This window comes from Trichomycterus rosablanca, chromosome 1 (genome assembly GCF_030014385.1).
Source record: "Trichomycterus rosablanca isolate fTriRos1 chromosome 1, fTriRos1.hap1, whole genome shotgun sequence".
Lineage (NCBI taxonomy): Eukaryota > Metazoa > Chordata > Actinopteri > Siluriformes > Trichomycteridae > Trichomycterus > Trichomycterus rosablanca.
This window is the reverse complement of record NC_085988.1, coordinates 49,659,852-49,682,472: the sequence shown is the minus strand read 5'-3', so window position 1 is coordinate 49,682,472 and position 22,621 is coordinate 49,659,852. Positions and strand designations below refer to the sequence as shown.

The following is a 22,621-nucleotide window of genomic DNA, read 5'->3' as shown; positions in this document are numbered from 1 at the left end:
CAGTACAATTATATGCAAAAGGTCAAGATGCCTGAATACTTTTTTTCCCATTGTATAAAGATTAAGATCCCTTTTATTACAACCACCACCCCAACACACTTACACACACATTGCAGGATGTGAGCACAGTAATGTACAGAAGGGCTGGGAATCACATAATTGGTGCTATTTAAAAGCTGTGGAATTAGCTAACCTCTTAAATGATTATAATTAGACAGAGAGGAGTTAAAAGAGGATTATAGGAAACAGATGCAGAGATTGAAAAGAGACAGAGAGACAAATGTCTACCATCCAGCATGTTTCATTCAGTTCAAAATAATCATAGGACAGCCTTTGTGGGGGAAAAAACTGAATGAATGACCTTTCTGGTATTATAATTGGTATAATTTCTGGCAAAAACCAATTACAGCACACATAGCTCTCTCTTATGTCTAAGACCCTACACACACCTTGTGATCTGCATGATCGTGAAATGACAGTGAGCATGCACATCTTTTTAAGTTTAACCAGTACCATGTTTGAGCATTCCAGCAGCATGACCAGCAGTAACTAGTATTTTATTGTTTGTGTTATTTAATGTACAAAACCAATTTCAAAAAAGTTAGGATGGTACAAATGTCAATAAATTTAGAAATTAACAAGTTTCAAATTATCAACCTGTATTCATTCTCGTGATGTAATGGGGCGGGTTATGACTCATTACTGAACACAAGGTGTAGTCCTGCACCTCAAACTACCAAGGATTTAAATTAACCCAATTTTCAGGATGCTTGACCAAGGTAGATCAATACTATAGCTATAAGAAACAAACAAAAAAGGGATAAAAATAAATGAACAAGGCAAGCAAAGTAACAAAACAAGTGGTAAATGAATGATGCAAAAACAAAAAGGGATAGCGAAGAACTGCCAAGTGGTTGTCACTATATGACAAGTTACTCAGTTTTCAGAAAAAAAGAGAAAGAGGGAACCCTAAAAATGCAAATAAAAAAAAAAACCTGCAATGCTTTCACTGAATAACATAATTGTATTTTGTAAATCTAAACTAATTAATAATTAAAAGCCTGGAAAATATAGAATAGAAGACAGATATACTGTATGGACTGTTACCATTAAATCTGTTTTAATTGTTTACATTTTTAATTGTGTTAAATCTTTAAATGTTGCTGTAAATCCCTTCACATATCTCATATTATGTTGATTATGTACACACCCTCTTTCTGTTTGGAAGCACTGTTGAAACAGTGTGTCTTACCTTATTGCTATAGTAATTTTAAGTGAATTATAACAGCATTATAATTATAACACCTGAGCGTGTAGGTCTTTCCTATAGGGAAATTGTAAAAAGGTCACAGTGTCAGTGAGTACAGTTTCCTATGCCATTAAGCACTTAAAAACTAATGGCACATCTTAACATTGAGCAAAGAAAGCAAGATTCAGTTTCAAATGTATGTAAACTTCAAGCTGGCAGGTTTAGTGGCAGAAAAAAAGCATTGATAAGATACCAAAATGAGAAAATAATACCTGAGTAGGTCATGCATGCAGTTCTGCACTAGTGACAGGTGGACGATGGTCTTATAAACATATTAGGCAAAATGATGAGTAGGCAAAATGATGGTTTCCCAGTGTGTGAAACTAAACTATGAAATGTAGAAGAAGCATGGTAATCTGCAGCTCTTTTGCAAGATCAAGAGTTGGCATCCGGGATACCCACATTGTCTGTCAAGTAGGCCAGCGCATGTTGACAAAGGGTAGTTTTTTTAACTACATTTTAAGAATTCCATGTGCCTTATTAAACATTACATGTTAAACCTAAGTTGTACCAAAGCGCCCTTTTGTTTCATTTTGAGTTTGTTCCTTTGTTTTTGTTTTTCCTGGTGGTTGTGTTTACTATATTTGATTTTGTTTATTTAATTATCTAATTTTAACAAAACATATTTATGATTTCTTTATAACAGACATAAATGTGAGACATTAAAAAAATGGTCTAAAATGATCAGTGGTGTCCTTGAAAATAACTTCATCAAATTATGTATGTACCCCTCAGCATTACTGGTGCCCAGTTATCTATGCGATTGGCACTAACACAAAGAACAAACATCCATTATTTCCAAAAACAATTTCCAACACCACACATTTTCACATTAATTCATCTCAGATAAGCTGGAGCCCAGAGATATGTCTGAATTTGGTTAGAATAAAGCTTCCGCTTCACAAAGTACAGTTTTAAACTGTATTTACTGACATTTTTGAAATATTCTTAAGTCTGTGTGGTTATATTCATGTGCCAGGGAGAAACAGATGATTTGTGTTTATTCCTTTTACTACTAGAAATGCTGCACTCCGGTCATTTGACCTCTGTGACGTCTTACTAAAAGTGCCACTGCTATTTGGTATTCTTATATCCAGAAACGCTAAGCGCTGGTCATTGTCCCCTGCCCCTTGTCAGCATTATTTCCTTCAAGTTGGAGATGTTTCTATTTATCACAGTTTCTTTCTTTTAGATTTGTCAGCTCCTCTGTTGGGAAACCAGTTTTCATAGAACTGTGTTTTCTACTGGTCAGCACACTTTTATTTCTTTCTGGGAATTCAGCTGCTGTTGTGACCATTTTTTGGGTTATTTTGGCCACCCCTTGTATTTTTGTTTGTGATGTTTTAGCCACATTAATAATTTACCTTGGCTAAGCACTGTGCAAATCGGATTCAGTTTCAATTCTTGCAGGTCAACACCTGCTGCCTCAGTGGCAAGGAGCATTCTGCTTCATTGGTCTTTTCAAAACCACAGGTAAAATAAACTCCCACTTGTGTTTATTTTTTAACCACAGGTGCTGGTTGATATTATTGCTATAAATGTACATTTAAAGCAGTAAATAAAAGTGTTGTGTTACCAGTGCCAGTCAATGGTCATGACAGCTTTTATAGGTGATTTTACAATGCTAAAGATCTGTCAAAACCCATTACCAGATCTACAATGTGTTTTTATTTACAGAGAAAGAAACATAGTATAGACATGCTAAACCAATCTTCTAGCTGATACCTTCTTTATTAAATGGCTTCTTTAAGAGCATCTTTGAAAGAAGAGAAAAACAAAAGCGCAATGCTTTCATTCATTGTCCAATTTACCACCGCTTTTTCTTATTCAGGGTCTCAGTGGGTCTAATTCAATGGGCAAACACCCCAGAAAGGTCACCAGTCTGTCATAGGGGGAACACATATACTGTACATTCAGGGCAATTTAAGTAGCTCCAATTAACTTGTTTGCATGTCTTTGAACATGTATGAGGACAATAGAGCACCCGGAGGAAACCCATGCAGACAGATATTGTCTTTCTACCTTGCTTATTCTCTTTTGAATCAGAATACACGTGCTGGTCATAAAATTAGAATATCATGAAAAAGTTTATTTATTTCAGTAATTCCATTCAAAAAGTGAAACTTGTATATTGTATTCATTTATTACACACAGACTGATATATTTCAAATGTTTATTTATTTTAATGTTGATGATTATAACTGACAACTAATGAAAACGCCAAATTCAGTATCTCAGAAAATTAAAATATTAATTAAGACCAATACAAAAAAAGGATTTTTAGAAATGTTGGCCAACTGAAAAGTATGAACATGAAAAGTATGAGCATGTACAGCACTCAATACTTAGCTGGGGCTCCTTTTGCCTGGATTACTGCAACAATGCGGCATGGCATGGAGTCCATCAGTCTGTGGCACTGCTCAGGTGTTATGAGAGCCCAGGTTGCTCTGATAGTGGCCTTCAGCTCTTCTGAATTGTTGGGTCTGGCGTATCGCATCTTCCTCTTCACAATACCCCATAGATTTTCTATGGGGTTAAGGTCAGGCGAGTTTGCTGGCCAATTAAGAACAGGGATACCATGGTCCTTAAACCAGGTACTGGTAGCTTTGGCACTGTGTGCAGGTGCCAAGTCCTGTTGGAAAATGAAATCGGCATCTCCATAAAGTTGGTCAGCAGCAGGAAGCATGAAGTGCTCTAAAACTTCCTGGTAGACGGCTGCATTGACCTTGGACCTCAGAAAACACAGTGGACCAACACCAGCAGATGACATGGCACTCCAAACCATCACTGACTGTGGAAACTTTACACTGGACCTCAAGCAACGTGGATTCTGTGCCTCTCCTCTCTTCCTCCAGACTCTGGGACCTTGATTTCCAAAGGTAATGCAAAATTTACTTTAATCAGAGAACATAACTTTGGACCACTCAGCAGCAGTCCTTTTTGTCTTTAGCCCAGGCGAGACGCTTCTGACGCTGTCTCTTGTTCAAGAGTGGCTTGACACAAGGAATGCGACAGCTGAAACCCATGTCTTGCATACGTCTGTGCGTGGTGGTTCTTGAAGCACTGACTCCAGCTGCAGTCCACTCTTTGTGAATCTCCCCCACATTTTTGAATGGGTTTTGTTTCACAATCCTCTCCAGGGTGCGGTTATCCCTATTGCTTGTACACTTTTTTCTACCACATCTTTTCCTTCCCTTCGCCTCTCTATTAATGTGCTTGGACACAGAGCTCTGTGAACAGCCAGCCTCTTTAGCAATGACCTTTTGTGTCTTGCCCTCCTTGTGCAAGGTGTCAACGGTCGTCTTTTGGACAACTGTCAAGTCAGCAGTCTTCCCCATTGATTAGAGTGTGGCACCAGGTGTCTTCAATATTGTACCTTGTCACAATATTCTAATTTTCTGAGATACTGAATTTGGGGTTTTCATTAGTTGTCAGTTATAATCATCAACATTAAAAGAAATAAACATTTGAAATATATCAGTCTGTGTGTAATGAATGAATATAATATACAAGTTTCACTTTTTGAATGGAATTACTGAAATAAATCAACTTTTTCATGATATTCTAATTTTATGACCAGCACCTGTATAGTGATATACTGTAGATTATGTTGGTATTTAGAGTATTTGATTGTATGTCAGCTTGTGTTAGAAATCAACCTTTACTGACCACAAGTGCTTAATCTTTGTAGTGGGTCAAGGAACAGCATTAGGGATCTAAAGTTACTTCTCATTGACTTCATCCACTGAAAACCACACCTCCCTAATTAGTTAAAAAGGGCAGGACAGTTGTTTTAAATAGTTAAGGGCAGAGTTCAGAGAGTTTAGCTTATGTGAAGCCTTGAGAAGTTCAGACACAAAGTTCCAGTTTTGGAAGGTTTCCAAGTTCACATGTTTCCCATTATTCACAATTATAGTACCTGGTCAAGTTAGTGAGCTGGTTGCATTGAACTAACTAAGTTTGGAGTCGGATAACATAGTCAGCATTTAGACACTACCACTGGCCAGGGTAAAGTTTTTGAATCTACAATTTTGATTTTATTGTGCACAAAGAATCTAACATCTTCACCTGATTGCACATTGTGAGTCTGACCTCTGTGCACCCTGTTCCACCCTGTTCCAACAAACAAAAAGAGAAGAAGAACAAGAGAGCAATCATCTGAGACACATTCTGTCAGATGTCAAGTCACTGCTTGACATTTGGAAACAAGTTAGAAGCTAGCGCACAGTCAGCCGCCACAAACTAAGGGCATTAAGGACCTTGCTCAGGGGCCCAACAGCGGCTAAATTGCAAACCTGGGATTCAAACCCACAACCTGACAATTGATAGCCTAAAGCTCTACCCACTAGGTTACTAGTGTTTCTGTACATTAACATATTATTATTTATAGTAATTGTTGCATTTACACTTATTGAAATGTGTTTGGAGCATTGGTTTATAAGCAGTGTGTGTTTGTGTGTATATATGTGGTTTAAATTACCCTGTTTTTTTATCTTGATCTTGCCACAGGGTTTGGTAGCAATGACAGGTGAGGGGCAGTCAGCGTCTGGGAGGGCACGTTTTAGTGTTCCAGTTCGGTTCTTCAACCCCGTTGCTACATCACACTCGCCCCAGTAATTAAATTCATACTTGCATTCACCTGTACAATGACAATAATTATCATGTGTTAGTAACAGATACACACAACAACTATAAAACATTAAACACATGTAGTTACATTAAATTTACCTGAATTAAATGTGTCCAAAATTTTTACATGAATAAAATACATTTTATTAAAACATACAATGGTTGTTTCCACAATTTATATTACGTTTAAAATATTATAATATTATATGTATAATATTATATTATGTTGTAAATAACTTCAGGATGGATTAGTATATTGTCAAGAATGTAGTCCTGCAATGCACCCATTGTTTCATGGTGGCTCAGACTACAATAGCCCTGATCAGGTTTAGATTGAAGCTTAAAATAAACATAGGAATAATTTGGAGGTCTTTTTGAACCTTTTAACGATTGCCAACCATCTAAATATATATTTTTTAAATATTTAAAATCTTAATCAGAAGTTTTTGTAATTGGTCAGATTTCAAAATATAAAAGTTGATTCTTATTGTAACGCTGGGCAGACAATAGAGTCAGGACACTTGTGCATGAAATCAACAAACTCTTTATTTAGATAAAATCCATACTCAAACTCTATAATCTGGCAAGGGTTGAGACCGGGTAATCAATACAAAAGGTAAACGGTGGCAGGTCTGGAGAGCTGGCTGGAACTGATGATAGGCCAGGAGGGCTGGCTAGGACTGGCAATAGGTGAAGCGATGTCCACAGTGGGCAGAGGAGGCAGCACAATGCCTTTAGCAGGTATAGAGGCAGAGTGATGCTCTATGGGGCATGTTTTTTGAGATCCCTATGCAGCCATTGACTGCCCAGGACTTGGAGCCCTTGTTTTGGGGGTTTATCACATTTAAGGACCCGAAATCTGTTGAAGAGAAGGGTTTTAAAGTCCTCAATCGAGTTAAATCCTGGCTGTCCATCCAGGATTAAACCATCTTGCCAGTAGTGTGGTTTGCCAGTAAGCTGTCATAGTAAAAGACTATAATATGTTACACCAAACTTCACAGTACAAGGAGTGTTGGCAAAATGCCCGGTTGGCCATACAGCATTAAGAGCAGGAAATAAGGCCAGTTGCTGCACAGTTCGCCGACCTGCTGCATCTTTTAGAGGCTGAGTATCCTGTAACACTAGACGGATAGAGGAGAAGAGTGCATGCAATGGGTAAACTCTTTATGTACGCAGAATCCATACTTGAAATCCATAATCTGTGAAGGATCAGTACTGGGAAATCGAAACAGGGCATGAATCAGGACCATGAATCACAGACAGGATAATCAGGACTAGGACCAGAAACATTAACTAGAATTATAACTAGAAACGAAAACAATCAATGAAAAGCAAAATACAGTGAGCAAAGACAAGGCATTGGAAATAAACATTAAAACCATCAGGGTGCTTAAGGAGCATCATCACAGGCATGGCAATGTTGAAGAGAGACCAGGGAGAACATTACACTTGAAACTGGTCTGCATAATTAAGAGAAGTGGTGTTTTTTTGTTGTTGTTTTTTTTACCCTAAATGATGCTTCCAAAACCTTTTTAAGAACATCCAGCTTATTTGCCTTCATGCTGCAACTGCTTTCTATAAATTCTACCAAAAATATTGGGATTTAAATATAGAGACTGAGAAGACCACTCCAGGATATTCCAGGACTGATTACTTGTGTGTTTGAGATCATTGTCTTGTTGAAAAGGCAAATTATCACCAAGGTTTAATCTCACCATAGAGGGCAAAACATTCCCCTTAAAATGCCTTATTTCTGTGAATCCATGATGCCAGTCTCACTGTCAAGGCTGCCAGTTCCTGGAGCAGAATAACATGCTTGACTGACAAAATAACATGCCTCAATGCTTGACTGTGGGGACAATGTTCTTTATCTTATAAGCTTTGACTGTTTGCATTTGACAAAATACTGATCCATACAGCTAAACAGTTCAAGTTTTGATTCTTCACTGCATCGAACCTTTTGGCATTTGTCAGCTGACCCATTACAGACTCATTCTATAATAGATTGAGTTCATTTTTTGTCACAAAATTCTACACAAAATCACCCACAATAACAAAGTGAAAGCAGGTTTTTAGACATTTGTGCTAATTTATTAAAAATCTAATTGTAAAATATCATATGTACACAAGTGTGAAACACCCTTTAATATGAGATATGACACCCAAAAGTGAGCTGAGGTGCATTTTGTTTTCACTGATTCTGCTTGAGATGTTTCTACAGTTTAATTGGAGTCCACCTGTGGTAAATTCAATTGATTGGACATGATTGGGGATTGCCAACACCTGCCTATATAAGGTCTCACAGTTGACAGTGCATATCAGAGCAAACTCCAAGCCATGGGGTCAAAGGAATTATCTGCAGACCTTAAAAACAGGATTGTGCCAAGCCATAGATCTGGAGAAGGGTACAGAAAAATTGCTGCAGCTTTACAGGTTCCAAAGAGCACAGTGGCCACCATCATTCGTAAATGGAAGAAGTTTAGAACCACCAAAAATCTTCCTAGACCTGACCGCCCGGCCAATCTGAGTGATCGGGGACGACGGGCCTTGACCAGGGAGGTGAGAATGAACCCAAGGGTTACTCTGACAGAGCTTCAGCGTATCCTTGTGGAGATGGGAGAACCTATCAGTAGATCAACAATCCAGGCAGCACTCCACAAATCACACCTTTATGGTAGAGAGGCCAGACGGAAGCCACTCCTTAGTAAAAGGCACATGACGGCCCGCTTGGAGTTGGAAACTCTCAAACCATGAGAAATAAGATTCTCTGGTCTGATTAAACCAAAATTTAACATTTTAGCCTGAATACCAAGCGTCACGTCTGGAGGAAACCAGGCACCACTCATCACCTGGCTAAATGCCATCCCTACAGTGAAGCATGGTGGTGGCAGCATCATGATGTTTTACACCAGTGGGACCGGGGCGACTAGTCCTGATAGAGGGAAAGATAAATGCAGCTAAGTACATTGAGATCCTTGAAGAAAACCTGCTCCAGAGCGCTCTGGACCTCAGACTGGGGTGAAGGTTCATCTTCCAACATGACAACCTGAAGCAAAGAAGTGGCTTTGGAGAAAGTCTGTGAATGTCCTTGAGTGGCCCAGCCAGAGCTCAGACCTGAATCCAATCAAACATCTGTGGAAGGATCTGAAAATGGCTGTGTACAGACGCTCCTCATCCAACCTGACGGAGCTTGCAAGGATATGCCAAGAGGAATGGGCAAAAATGTCCAGAAACAAGTGTGCCAAGCTCATAGCTTTTTTCCTGACACGCCTTGAAGCTGTAATTGCTGCCAAAGGTGCATCAACCAAGTATCAGGCTGTGGGTATCAAGGGTGTGTACAGATATGTAATCCCTAAATAAAGGATTTTTGTCAGTAAAACAGAATAGCACATTTTCTAAACCCTGTTTTCACTGTAATTATTGGTAGTTGTGTGTAGATGTTTGAGGCAAAAAAGAACTCAATCTATTATACAGTAGAATGTACTGAGTAGAGTCTGTAGTAGAGTCTGTAATGTAATAAAATGTGGAGAAGGTGAAAGGGGTGTGCAGACTTTCTGTAATGTTGACTGTAATGTTGGCCTAAACTGAAACTGCTTAGTCTGCCATCAAGTTGAGATCAAGTTAAAGAAAAATACAAAATGGTCTCATACTGTTCACAGAAAATGTAGGGTCATCTAGTGTTTGAATGGTGTTATGCATTTGTCTATTGAAAAATTAGACCGGCACAAACCGGTCCACCAAAAAAACCACTTTTTTTTCTCCTCCACTTTCTAAATGATAACGCCCACTGTTGCATCTAACCTTTCACATCACCATTCATTTTGTTTACCTGAGCAAATAGAGCAGTGTACAGTGCAAACAGCATGAAAGCAGCTTCAGGCTTTAACCGCCCACACTCAGTAAGAACCTGCCCAGCCTAAAATTAACCTCTGGTGCAACCTTTCCTTTCCGGTCTCAAACATTCATTTACACTGTACAGACTTCTTGGCAGTGACTGATCTTAACTTGATCTGTCTCACCCGGATCTAACCTACCATGGATTGCCATTTTATCCATTAATTTACACTTAATCACGCATGGGAAGGTAAAAATGTGAACTTTTTGCTGTTGCACTCCTGTTTGCTTTATCATTGAGTCTAGGTGTAAAATACAGTTCAACAGGACAATGTCATGATTGTATACGGCCAAACCAATACTGGAGTGGCTTTGGGGCAAGTCTCTAAATGTCCTTGAGTGGCTTAACCAACTCTCTGCAGTGATGTGCTAGTGCATTAGACCACAGCGCCACACGAGTGCTGTAAGTGTGTTTCTTGCCCTATGCCATCCTTCAAATTCTTTTTTCTACACTTTCATTTCAGCATCTATTAGTTGCCTTTTGCAAATATCTCATGCCAAAAGGGCTTATATTTACAGCTGTATTATTGCTGATACATACTGCTAATATGCAATATGCTGCCAAAACAGCCCTGACCTGTCGAGGCATGGACTCCACTAGACCCCTGAAGGTGTGATGTGGTATCTGGCACGAATATGTTAGCAGCAGATCCTTTAACTCCTGTAAGTTGCGAGATGGGGTCTCCATGGATCTCACACTGCCTCCGCCGGTTTGCCTACTTTTTTTCATAGTGCATCCTGGTGCCATGTGTTCACATTTTTCCTACCTCTAACATTTCCTGCTTCTAACAACTTTGAGGATAAAATGTTCACTTGCTGCCTAATATATTCCACCCACTAACAGGTGCCATGATGAAAAGATAATCAGTGTTATTCACTTCACCTGTCAGTGGTCATAATGTTATGCCTAGTTATGCCTGTTATGCCTGCCCGGTTTGACAGGAGACTCCTACAGGTTGGTGTATCATCACACTATCATACCATGTTTAACTTTTTGTGTTATATTCCTTTTATGGTACAGCGTGTTCACCTTAAGGGGAAATTGTCTGATTCATCAAACTGTTTAGTTATTGCAGAATTATCTAAGAACATGATCCAAAAGTCTTGTTGGTTATCAATGTGTTTTTCGGCAAATATGAGAGGAGACTTTATGGTAATTTTAAATTTGAATGAAATGTAATACTTATTATTTGTTTTCATTAAAAGCTTTATCCAGGTCAGGGTTGGGGCAGGTCCATTTACACCAGAAAACACTAGGCATAAGGCAGAAATACCCTGGCGCCAATACATCGCAAAACTTTGGCCATCCCACCTCTTAGACATAGGTAATCATGTCCATGTGAAGACTAGGCTGTATTATTATTATTATTATTATTATTATTGATGTTGTTGTTGCTGGCTTAAAAAAATACAAATATTCACTACACTCGTGGCATTATGTCACGAATTCTGCCCCTCTGTGCTCCTGGAGAGTGCCTATGTGCCACGCCCCTCTCTCCAGGAGCACTCACAGTCTAATGATAACACCCCTTTTTGGATTGGTCCCCAGCTAATCACCCTCAGGAATAAAAGGAGGCAGCTGGGGTAGGCTCATCAAAGACTTTAAGACTTTAAGATTTTAATTTCCTTTGATTTGACAGGAGACTCCTACAGGAGAAGGTTCGGTTTGCTTTTCACTATTTTGACTTTTTGTCTGTCTGTCTGTCTGTCTGTCTGTCTGTCTGTCTGTCTGTCTGTCTGTCTGTCTGTCTGTCTGTCTGTCTGTCTGTCTGTCTGCTTGCCTTAGCCTGTTTGCCTTAGCCTGTTGGTCTTAGTTTGTTTGCCTTTGCCTTGTTTTGGTTTGTTTGTTTAGTTTGTTTTTTTCGTCCTGTTAGCTCCTGTCTGTTTGTTAATGTTCATGCCTTGTTTGGTCTTGTTTCTGTTTAGTCTAGTTTTTGTTTAGCATTAGTGTTAGCATTTAGCTTAGCTTTGTTAATGCATGTTTAGATTAGCATTTAGCTTAGCATAGGTCATTTGTTTGTCTTATCTTGTTCTAACCCGTCTTGTGTAAAACCCTGTGTCTTGTTGTTATTAAGTACTTTTGTTTACTGTCTAGCCCAGCATTACACATTAAAACATTCATAACATTTACAACAAGTATCACATAAATAACACATGATAATTGTATCACATAATGACAAGACTAGGAATTCACGATTTCTACTGGATTTGGTAAAAAAAAGACCTTTAATATATTTGCCTTTGGCTGCCTGTACTGCCTGTCAGGTAGTAATTACTCAAATTGTGAATTAAGAGGATGCAGTATGTCCTTTATTATGTTCATTGTCTTTTTATAAGTACAGCCCTTGCACAAATCTTTTATATGTCTTTGATTTCTTCCTAGTAATTTACTACCAATTCTCACTATTCTTATAAGCTTTCCTCTACCATTGCAGCTGTCATGTCATGACATAAAACACCTTGAAACAGGGAATGATATGCTAGCTCTACAGTACTTTAACTAACCTCATACTCACATCAATTTTAATGAAATATAGCCACTGTAGGGCTTTTTTGTAGATGACAGCACGGTTTCCCTCAAAGCTTAGTCAGGTGTCTAGAGCTGTACAGTGATATTTGAAGTTGCTAACTATCCCTGTTGGCAAAGTCAATCTCAACTGGTGGCTGCTTGATATGCTAAACATCATCTACTTTTTCCTTCCTACATTGATTTCCAGTTTGCTAATTTGACACCACTTTTACAAGGCAGTGACATGCTTTAAGTATTGTTCCCTTAGTGTTCACATCCTTTTCATTTAATAAAACATCTAGAACCGTGTCATCTGCATATTTAAATAGATGAAAACTGGCATTTTAAAACAGTTTGATTATGCCTAGTTCACACAACACGATTTTTGCCCTGATTTTCACTCGCTGACTAGTCAGCGCTAGATTTGCCGGCTCGGGAGCAACTCTGCGTTCGCTCGGCGATTGAAACTCGGCTCTCAAACACTATGTGTGAACAACTCAACAACTCGATCCGAGCGGCTCGCCGAGCACTCGGCGACCAAAGCGAGATTTCTGGCATGTCAGATATCTGAATCTGAGTTGCCCGACTGGCAATGAGTGCTATGTTGAATAGCCAATGAGAACGCAAGATACGGTGTGAGCGGAAACACAGGGGAGGTGTTGTAAAAAGGTGAGACAGGGGCATAATATTGTTTATATCAGAATACATTGACACACAAGTTTTACAGTATTTCTGACCTGATTGTTCTCTACAAAACATAACACCAATGTTGCATTGCAAGAATATTTATTAATATTAATATGAATAAATTATATTATTAATGTCCATGCTGTTCGCGTAGCCAAATCCACTCAGATTGATGTGCATTTTTGGACGTGGTGTCATTAAACCTTCCGATACTTCTCGCGTTTGTTTTCGTGACAGAACGTAGTTTGGGAGACCAGAGAGCTCGTCTGCGATTCCAATTGGTGATAGATCATGTAGTGTGATACCCCCTATCGCCGATAAGTCGTGTAGTGTGAAATACACACCAACTTGAAAGACTTCCGATTACAAGAGATCCAGTTATGTAGTGTGAACTGTACAGCAACCTGAAAACAACCTGAGAACAATCTAACAGAAGTTTTTTGAACCAAAGAACAACTGATTAATTTACCTCTAAATTCATTATGCAATGTGCATTTTTATTTTATTAAATGTGACACTAAATTCTATAAAAAAACACTGTGGCATAAGCTTTGGGCTGCTGATGATGGCAATTTACTCTATCACAGAGTGTAACTATGACATCTTCAGTGACCGTGCGAGTCTTGTATGCAAACTGAAGCAAATCTAGCTCACCAGCTATACTAGACATAAATTGCTTTCAGATAATCCCTTCCTTTGTTTTACACAGCACAGAAGTCAGGGCCGTTGGTGTGAAAATGAAAATCATTTTAAGCTGATGCTCCCAGTTTTTTTGGAAGAAGAATTGTGTCTGAGACTTAATTTTCTCTTACCCTTATGTGTGAATAAGAGCAGATGTGGCTAGAAAGCCTCTTGCATTGTATTTTGAAATCTCCTGTATCAAGCCTATTATGAAATTTGTTAATATCCTCCAGCACTTGTGAACAATTTGTAAGGTTAAAAGATGCCTTCCTTGCTTCCCTGCTTGTTCTATTCATCATTTGATCCAGACCAGCTCATGCTTGCTTGACATTGCCTGAACAGAACTGGTTTTCAATCTTTCTTTACATACCAATTTCACGTTTTGGTTTTCTCTGCACATTACTTCTTCTCATAACATTATGACCACCTTCCTAATATTGTGTTGGTCCCCCTTCTGCTGCCAAAACAGCCCTGACATTTTCGAGGCATGGACTCGACTAGACTCCTTTAACTCCTGTATGTTGTGAGGTGGGGCCTCCATGGATCTGACTTGTTTGTCCAGCACATCCCACAGATGCTCGATTAGATTGAGATCTGGGGAATTTGGAGGCCAAGTTAACACCTCAAACTCGTTTTTGTGCTCCTCAAACCATTCCTGAACCATGTTTGCTTTGTGGCAGGGCGCATTATTCTGCTGAAAGAGGCCACAGCCATCAGGGAATACCATTTCCATGAAAGGGTGTACATGGTCTGCAACAATGCTTAGGTAGGTGGTACGTGTCAAAGTAACATCCACATAGATGGCAGGACCCAAGGTTTTCCAGCAGAACATTGCCCAAAGCCCATAGTGCATCCTGGTGGCATGCGTTCACCCGGCCATTCACGTGATGTAAAAGAAATATACTTTATATACTTTGGTAAGAGATGCATCACATTATGATCCAACCTGCTGAAAGGGTGGCAACACAGTATTGTATGCTTATGAGATGTTCCCTTAGTACTGATCCAATGTCTGTGTAAGTCATGTACAACCCCAAATCAGAAAAAGTTGGGACATAATGGAAAATGGAAATAAAATAAAAATGCAGTGTTCCTTACATTTACTTTGACTTTCATTTGATTACAGACAGTTTAAACCCAACCCTAAGATTCCCTTTGGGGCAAGCTGGACACCTGCCTGTCAAAACTTCTGAGTTAATTATTGCGAAATTGACATTAGCACCACTCCTAGCACTTGCAGATTCTAGGTTGTCATACATAGTCCATGCAGATGCAAGCACTACAGGGTTGGGAGTAGATTCATATCAAAAACAAGGGGGACATTTGTTGCTTATGCTAGAAACAGTCAAGCAGTGAGGCACAGTATCAATCTTATAAATATGCTGTGAGCCATCATTGGTTAGCTGCCCTGTTTACATTAAATTTTGACATTAGCCATTCAACACAGTCATATGCAGAGGGTCTTTCAAGATGGCCCTATGCGTAGTTTATCAATTACACTGACCCACAGTAAAGTAGTGAAAGAATACAGTAGTTTTCATTACATCACTTAACTCCATCTGCTATACACACAGTCCTTCCTAATAATGCAGTCACAGCTATCTGCAACAAACATCTTATCCCTACCCATAAAGCATCACCTATCACATTGGTTGAGTCTTCTGCACCCAAGAGCTGTACCTGATGACCTTGTCAGTGGGAGTGTAACTTTGCCTACTCTTAGTCAGGATAAAATCATAAGGCATTAGAAGTATGATCCTGTGACAAGATCATTACCATGATTAATGCAGGAAAACAACCTGCCCATTATTCCAACACTGATTGTCCATTTCTCAAGCTGATAGTTAAAGAATGACATTCTTTGTAGAACCTGCCACTGTGACTCTCAGTCTGTTTCCCAGCTAGTGCTGCCTGAAGCATTAAAACCAGCAGTTCTCAAAAGCCTTCATGATGACAAGGTGCATTTGGGAATAGAGCGCACACTTGTCAGATCCAGGTTTTACTGGCAAAAAATGGTTTTTGACATTGAAAAGAAAGTCCTGTGGAAGGTGTGTCAGTAGGAAAAGTCAGCCAGATATCATGCTCTATTCTTGATATTACTAACCATTTTACAAAATAGGCAGTGGCCGTACCTACCAGATGCCAGAGGGCCAGTACAGTTGCAAAATGTTTGTGGAAACAATTTTTCCATACATTATGGGTTTCCAGAAAAAAAACTACACATAAGAATCGTGCTGTCATAGGTATCCTTAAGGTGAGGACCAGTCCATATCACCTAAGGGGAAACCCTGTTGAGCGATATAATAGGAAACTTTGCAGTATGGTAAACACACTCAAAGACAAGAACCAGTGGTGTGACTTTGTGAAACCACTCACCCATGAATTCAATTTCATTAATATGACGTCAGTGGTTACTCGCTCTATGAATTAATGTTTGGTAGACAGCTTAGATTGCCTACTGACATTGCATTTGGGTTACCAGTTCAAGATGGTAGGTCTTTGTCTCATTCACAGTTCAAAAAAGTAAGGGAACACTTAATCATTACAGTATAACACAAAGTCAGGTAAACTTCAGCGACTGTGAATCAAGTTCACCTGCTTTGGTGCATATGAAAATGTCAACAGCAAGACAACCCCCAAAAAGGGAATGGGACCCTAAAATCCCACTTGATGACGATTCGACAAACTTGTCAGAGAGTCTCCTTTAGAGGAAGAAGATTATGTTTTGGTTCACAATGTGTGAATAAGTAACAAACATAAACTGGAAGACCAGTGTGAATCCAATGTGTATAGGGTACTTAGGCAGTTGAGTGATGTCTAAGTAGTACAACCTGAAGGTCAAGAAGGTCCCATGCACTTCATACTTAGCTATCTTCTGCCTCCTTGTAAGGTTCTGACAGAAGAGATGGATGAGCCCATCCAACGTAAGTCAGTTAGTCAACCTTGGACTGAACAAAATCTGTGTACAGTGGGGCCAAAAAGTATTTAGTCAGCCACTGATTGTGCAAGTTCTCCTACTTAGAAAGATGAGAGAGGTCTGTAATTTTCATCATAGGTACACTTCAACTATGAGAGACAAAATGAGGGGAAAAAAATCCAGGAAATCACATTGTAGGATTTTTAAATAATTTATTTGTAAATTATGGTGGAAAATAAGTATTTGGTCACCCACAAACAAGCAAGATTTCTGGCTCACACAGACCTGTAACTTCTTCTTTAAGAAGCTCTTCTGTCCTCCACTCGTTACCTGTATTAATGGCACCTGTTTGACCTCGTTATCTGTATAAAAGACACCTGTCCACAGCCTCAAACAGTCAGACTCCAAATTCAACCATGGCCAAGACCAAAGAGCTGTTGAAGGACACCAGAAAGAAAATTGTAGACCTGCACCAGGCTGGAAAGAGTGAATCTACAATAGACAAGCAGGTTGGTGTGAATAAATCAACTGTGGGAGCAATTGTAAGAAAATGGAAGACATACAAGACCATTGATAATCTCCCTCGATCTGGGGCCCCACGCAAGATCTCATCCCGTGGGGTCAAAGTGATCATGAGAACAGTGAGCAAAAATCCCAGAACTACACGGAGGGACCTGATGAATGACCTGCAAAGAGCTGGGACCAAAGTAACAAAGGCTACCATCAGTAACACACTACACCGAGAGGGACTCAAATCCTGCAGTGCCAGGCGTGCCCCCCTGCTTAAGCCAGTACATGTCCAGGCCCGTCTGAAGTTTGCCAGAGAGCATATGGATGATCCAGAAGAGGATTGGGAGAATATCATGTGGTCAGATGAAACTAAAATGGAACTTTTTGGTAAAAACTCAACTCGTCATGTTTGGAGGAAGAAGAATGCTGAGTTGCATCCCAAGAACACCATACCTACTGTGAAGCATGGGGGTGGAAACATCATGCTTTGGGGCTATTTTTCTGCAAAGGGGACAGGACGACTGATCCGTGTTAAGGGAAGAATGAACGGGGCCATGTATCGTGAGATTTTAAGCCAAAACCTCCTTCCATCAGTGAGAGCATTGAAGATGGAACGTGGCTGGGTCTTCCAGCATGTCAATGATCCCAAACACACCGCTCGGGCAATGAAGGAGTGGCTCCGTAAAAAGCATTTCAAGGTCCTGGAGTGGCCTAGCCAGTCTCCAGACCTCAACCTCATAGAAAATTTGTGGCGGGAGTTGAAAGTCCGTGTTGCCCAGCGACAGCCTCAAAACATTACTGCTCTAGAGGAGATCTGCATGGAGGAATGGACCAAAATACCAGCTACAGTGTGTGCAAACCTGGTGAAGACTTACAGGAAACGTTTGACCTCTGTCATTGCCAACAAAGGTTATGTTACAAAGTATTGAGTTGAACTTTTGTTATTGACCAAATACTTATTTTCCACCATAATTTACAAATAAATTCTTTAAAAATCCTACAATGTGATTTCCTGGATTTTTTTTTCTCATTTTGTCTCTCATAGTTGAAGTGTACCTATGATGAAAATTACAGACCTCTCTCATCTTTCTAAGTAGGAGAACCTGCACAATCAGTGGCTGACTAAATACTTTTTGGCCCCACTGTATATAGTATATTCAGATATCACTTTATGTTCATTAATTACCTGTAAATTTTGAATATTTTTCTCAGAACAAGGATAATGTAATGGTGATACTGGTACAATGCTCTTATGTTGTTTGTACTGCAGACTGGTTTTTCAGTATGGTTCCATTTTAATGGCTAGTCTGTCCCAGTTAATCTTGAAACAGCTCGTCATGTAATCAACAAACCGGAGCTATGCAGCCAGAACTATGTGATGTACAGGTATCCAGATGAATATGAACATCAAACATTCATTTACTGGTTAACACTACCCAGCAATTGCAAGTAGTATTCAAAAATATATTGCCTAGTGTTTCCCCCTCTTCCAAACCTAGGTGACATTGTCGTATTGCTTAACTACAGCTACCCTTAGCTAAGTAACTGCTTCAATATCATTAAATGATTCAAGGAATCTAGAAGAATTTCAGTGTGTAAAAGGCAAGGGTGCCAGCCTAAGCTGATCTTTAATCCCTCAGACGGCACTGCATCAAGAAACGGCATTCATCAATAGTTGATATAACCACATGGGCATGGGATTACTTTAGCAATCCTTTGTCAAGCCTTACAATATGAAGAAACATTTACAAATGTTTAAACTGTTCTGTGGAAAAAAGAAGCCTTATATTAACCAAGCCCAGAAGTGGCATCTATCATGTGGGCTTGGAGGCATCTGGGATAGACATCACACAGTGGAGTATTGTGGTCAGTATTTCAAATCTCTGAACCAAAGACAAAAAGACCATCCAGACTGTTATCAGCAACAAGTCCAAAAACCAGGGTCTGTCATGATATGGATATGTTTTAGTTTCCTTGGCCAAAGTAATTTACACCTCTGTGATGACAACATTAATGCAGAAAAGTACCTTAAAATTTTACAGCAACATATGCTGCCTTCAAAATGACATCTTTTCCATGGATGTCCATGCTGCACTTAATACAAAGACATGGCTGCGAAAGTAAAAAGTACGGGTACTGCACTGACCTACCTGCCTGAAGTCCTGACCTGTCCTCAACAGAGAATGTGTGGAGAATTTTTAAACATAAATATGTGACTTTGATGACCCTGTACTGTTGCACATCTTAAGCACACCTCCCATGAAAATCAAACTTGTGCAGTCTCTTTCTGATGGTAGATGCATGTGCCTTGACATCAACTGTGGCAAGAGCTAGCTGTAGGTCCCGTAATGACATTGTAGGATTACTGGAGACTTCTTTACGCATCCTGTAGTCTGCTCTTGGGCTGCTAGAACGGCCTGACCTGGCCATGTTGGCAGTTGTTTTAAATGTTCACCACTTGTAAATTATTTTCCGGACAGTGGAATGGCTAATTTCTAATTGTTTTGTGTTCTTTTTAAATCCCTTCCCAGACTCATATGCATCTACCACCATCTAACCTTCTTTCTGAAGGCCTCAGAGAGCTCTTTAGATCTCACCATGGTGATACCACTCACTTCAACAATCAAGAGCAAACCAAACTAATGTCTGAGGTTTAAATAAAACTCCAATGTCAATGGAGAATACATAAGGATAATATTATAGTGATACTGGTGCACTGCACTTATGTTGTTTGTACGGCAGACTGGTTTTTCAGTATGGTTCCATTTTAATGGCTAGTCTGTCCTACTAAATCTTGAAACAGATTGAAACTAATCAAACCCCGCTCTGTACCACGCAACCTCCGAGCCTCTAGTCTCGCTCGACTTGAGCCCCCATCCAGGACTAAAGGAAGACAAGCATCAAGGCTGTTCTCTGTTCTAGCGCCGAAGTGGTGGAATGAACTTCCTCTGTCTGTCCGAACATCTGAGTCTCTTGCTGTCTTTAAAAAAACGATTAAAAACCCACCTTTTTACTAAACACTTAGGCTGACTTGTACTTATTTACTAACATTTTGTTCCATTCTTTTCCATTTAAAAAAAAAAAAAAAAAAAAAAAAAAAAAAAAGGCACTTTGGTTCTAACAGGTTTTAGCAGATTTGTGTTCTTTGACTGTTGTTTTCCTGAACTTGAGAAATGAAATGTTCACTATAGAAGCACTTCTGTAAGTCGCTCTGGATAAAAGCGTCTGCTAAATGCTGAAAATTTAAATGTAAATGAAACAGTAATGTAATCAACAAATTGGTTAACACTACCCAGCAATTTCAAGTAGTTATAGGCCCATAATTAAATGTTGTGAAAAGGAATGGCAACATTAAGTGGTAAATAATTTACCGCCCCAATTTTTTTCAGAAATGTGTGCAAGCCTGAATTGCAGGAATGGATGTTTATTACCAAATGAAATGAAGTTGACCAGACAAAACATGAAATGTCTTGGGTTTATACTGCCTGCAATAAAATAAATACAGTAAATATAAGAAGACAATATATTAAACTTTTTATATTCTGTCTAGTGATCGCCGATTAATCGGGCCGATTTTTGGCATTTTTTAGATAATCGGCATCGGCCGATATATGTGCGCACAAGGCCGATATTTAAACATTGCCTCCGTCAGCTCAGTGACTGTATACAGTCATTGGTCTGGCTGTTGTTAGAGCGCCCCGTGTGTCCATTTTGGCACTCTCCAGGCAGACATCAGTGAATGCACAAGAACAAGGATTGTAATCCTCCAGCCTGGAGGTTTAAGCATGTTTGTTCATTCTTAAAAACAAAAAGATACTGCTATCTGCTTGTGTATGTTAAGTGCACTGAAACCTTTGAAATAATTTGTATTTTATTTAAAGTTTTTATTTTTTTAATTTAATTTTTTGAACGGCCAAAAGAGCAAACAAGAATATACAGTGATAAATAAATGTTTATTTAAGATCATTAATTCTGTTTTGTTTTATTATTATTATTATTATTATTATTGTATTTTTTAGTTGTAAAAAAATGGTATTATCGGCTTTATATATCGGCCATCGGCCACTTCTTTCGTCTAAATATCGGTATCGGCATCGGCCATTAAAAAACCCATATCGGTCGATCACTAATTCTGTCCCAACTTTTTTCACATTTAGGAGTTTGTTATTATTATTATTATTATTATTGTAATTTTTATTTTTATTATTGTTTTTCTTAGGTCTGAAATCCTGTCTACGTCTGCATCAAAAAAGCTTGGTGCCTTAGATCTCTTAAAATCTCCTTGAAGTGCAAATATGTGCCTATTTCTGATTAAATAAAAATCTCAAATAAAGAACAGCCATTTGCTTATCCAGTTTAATAAATTGCATGTGTGTGTGATGTGAGGTCATTAACTGTGCAAATGGGAGCACACAAGATGAGGGTTAAGAAAACAATATGTTAATTATGTTTTTGCATATTCTTTTATACTTTTACAGCCATGAATATACAGTATGTCAAAGAGCAGGGTGTCAAAAAAACAGTGCAGGTAAAAACAGGAATAAAAACACCTAAATAAATTGGGTCCTTATGACTAACAAACATTATTTAATTTTATTTTATTTCCTAAAAAAAAAATTTTAATTGTGGCTGTTTTTAAATAATGTACATACATAAGAAGACCCATCCCCTTTGTTGGCTTAGTCAGTATTTGGATAAATTCAATTAAGATAAAACAAAAATGTATAACTAAAAAACAGTCATTCATATATAAATATAAATATAAAGGATGACACTCTTTTGGGAAGGCTTGTAATGACTTGTAATGTATTTCCTCAGTATAAAAATGGATAAAGTATTCATACATAAAAGCACCACTAGTAATTGCAGGGAACATTATATAATATAATAATCATAATAATATGTAGCATAATATAGTGATTGAGACATGATTAAGAGACAGTAAAGAAAGCCGTTTCTTTGTGCTGGACATCTGAACCCCCAAAAGCTCCAGCTGCCAACACCATCCAAAATGAGTACTGACTGTTACCAGCACTATCCATACAGGTTACTATCCAAGGTGAGACCCCAAAGGAGGCAGCGGTGAAAGTGGGCAGAATTTTTGCTGTGATTGTTGGTCCGACAGGGAAGAAAGGAATTGTCAGAGCTCTCCTGTATGAAGCTTTGTAGGCTGTGGTGATGAGTCTTGGCTGTGTATGGGTAAACTTAATGGGATTGTTGGGTTTATTTTAAGAAATTTTGCTAGCATCTATGTCTAAACCCAGGTCTAAGGGCATAGTTGGCAAGAAAAAACATCCTTGAGTGAGTAAGAAGCCTTGAGAGACCAAACTGGGGAACGCAAGAATCATACTCGTTATTTAAATATTTAAATACAGAAGGAAAGAATGGAATGATGGGTAAATATATAGGCAGTCAGTTAGAAGTTCTTTCAAATCTTAGTTACGTATCTCATAACTCCATTAAGAAGTTAAGAGGAGCGAACAGC

The 22,621-nt window shown here is 38.9% G+C and overlaps 1 protein-coding gene across 1 annotated transcript in view; it reads right to left on the bottom strand.

The window, feature by feature from the left end:
* ptn (pleiotrophin) overlaps window positions 1–22,621 on the bottom strand; it is a 105,279-nt gene that overhangs the window by 20,750 nt on the left and 61,908 nt on the right. Inside the window, exon 4 of the mRNA XM_063003962.1 lies at window positions 5,790–5,948. Within this exon, the coding sequence (XP_062860032.1) occupies window positions 5,790–5,948 (159 nt within the window). The remainder of the gene's footprint in view (window positions 1–5,789; window positions 5,949–22,621) is intronic.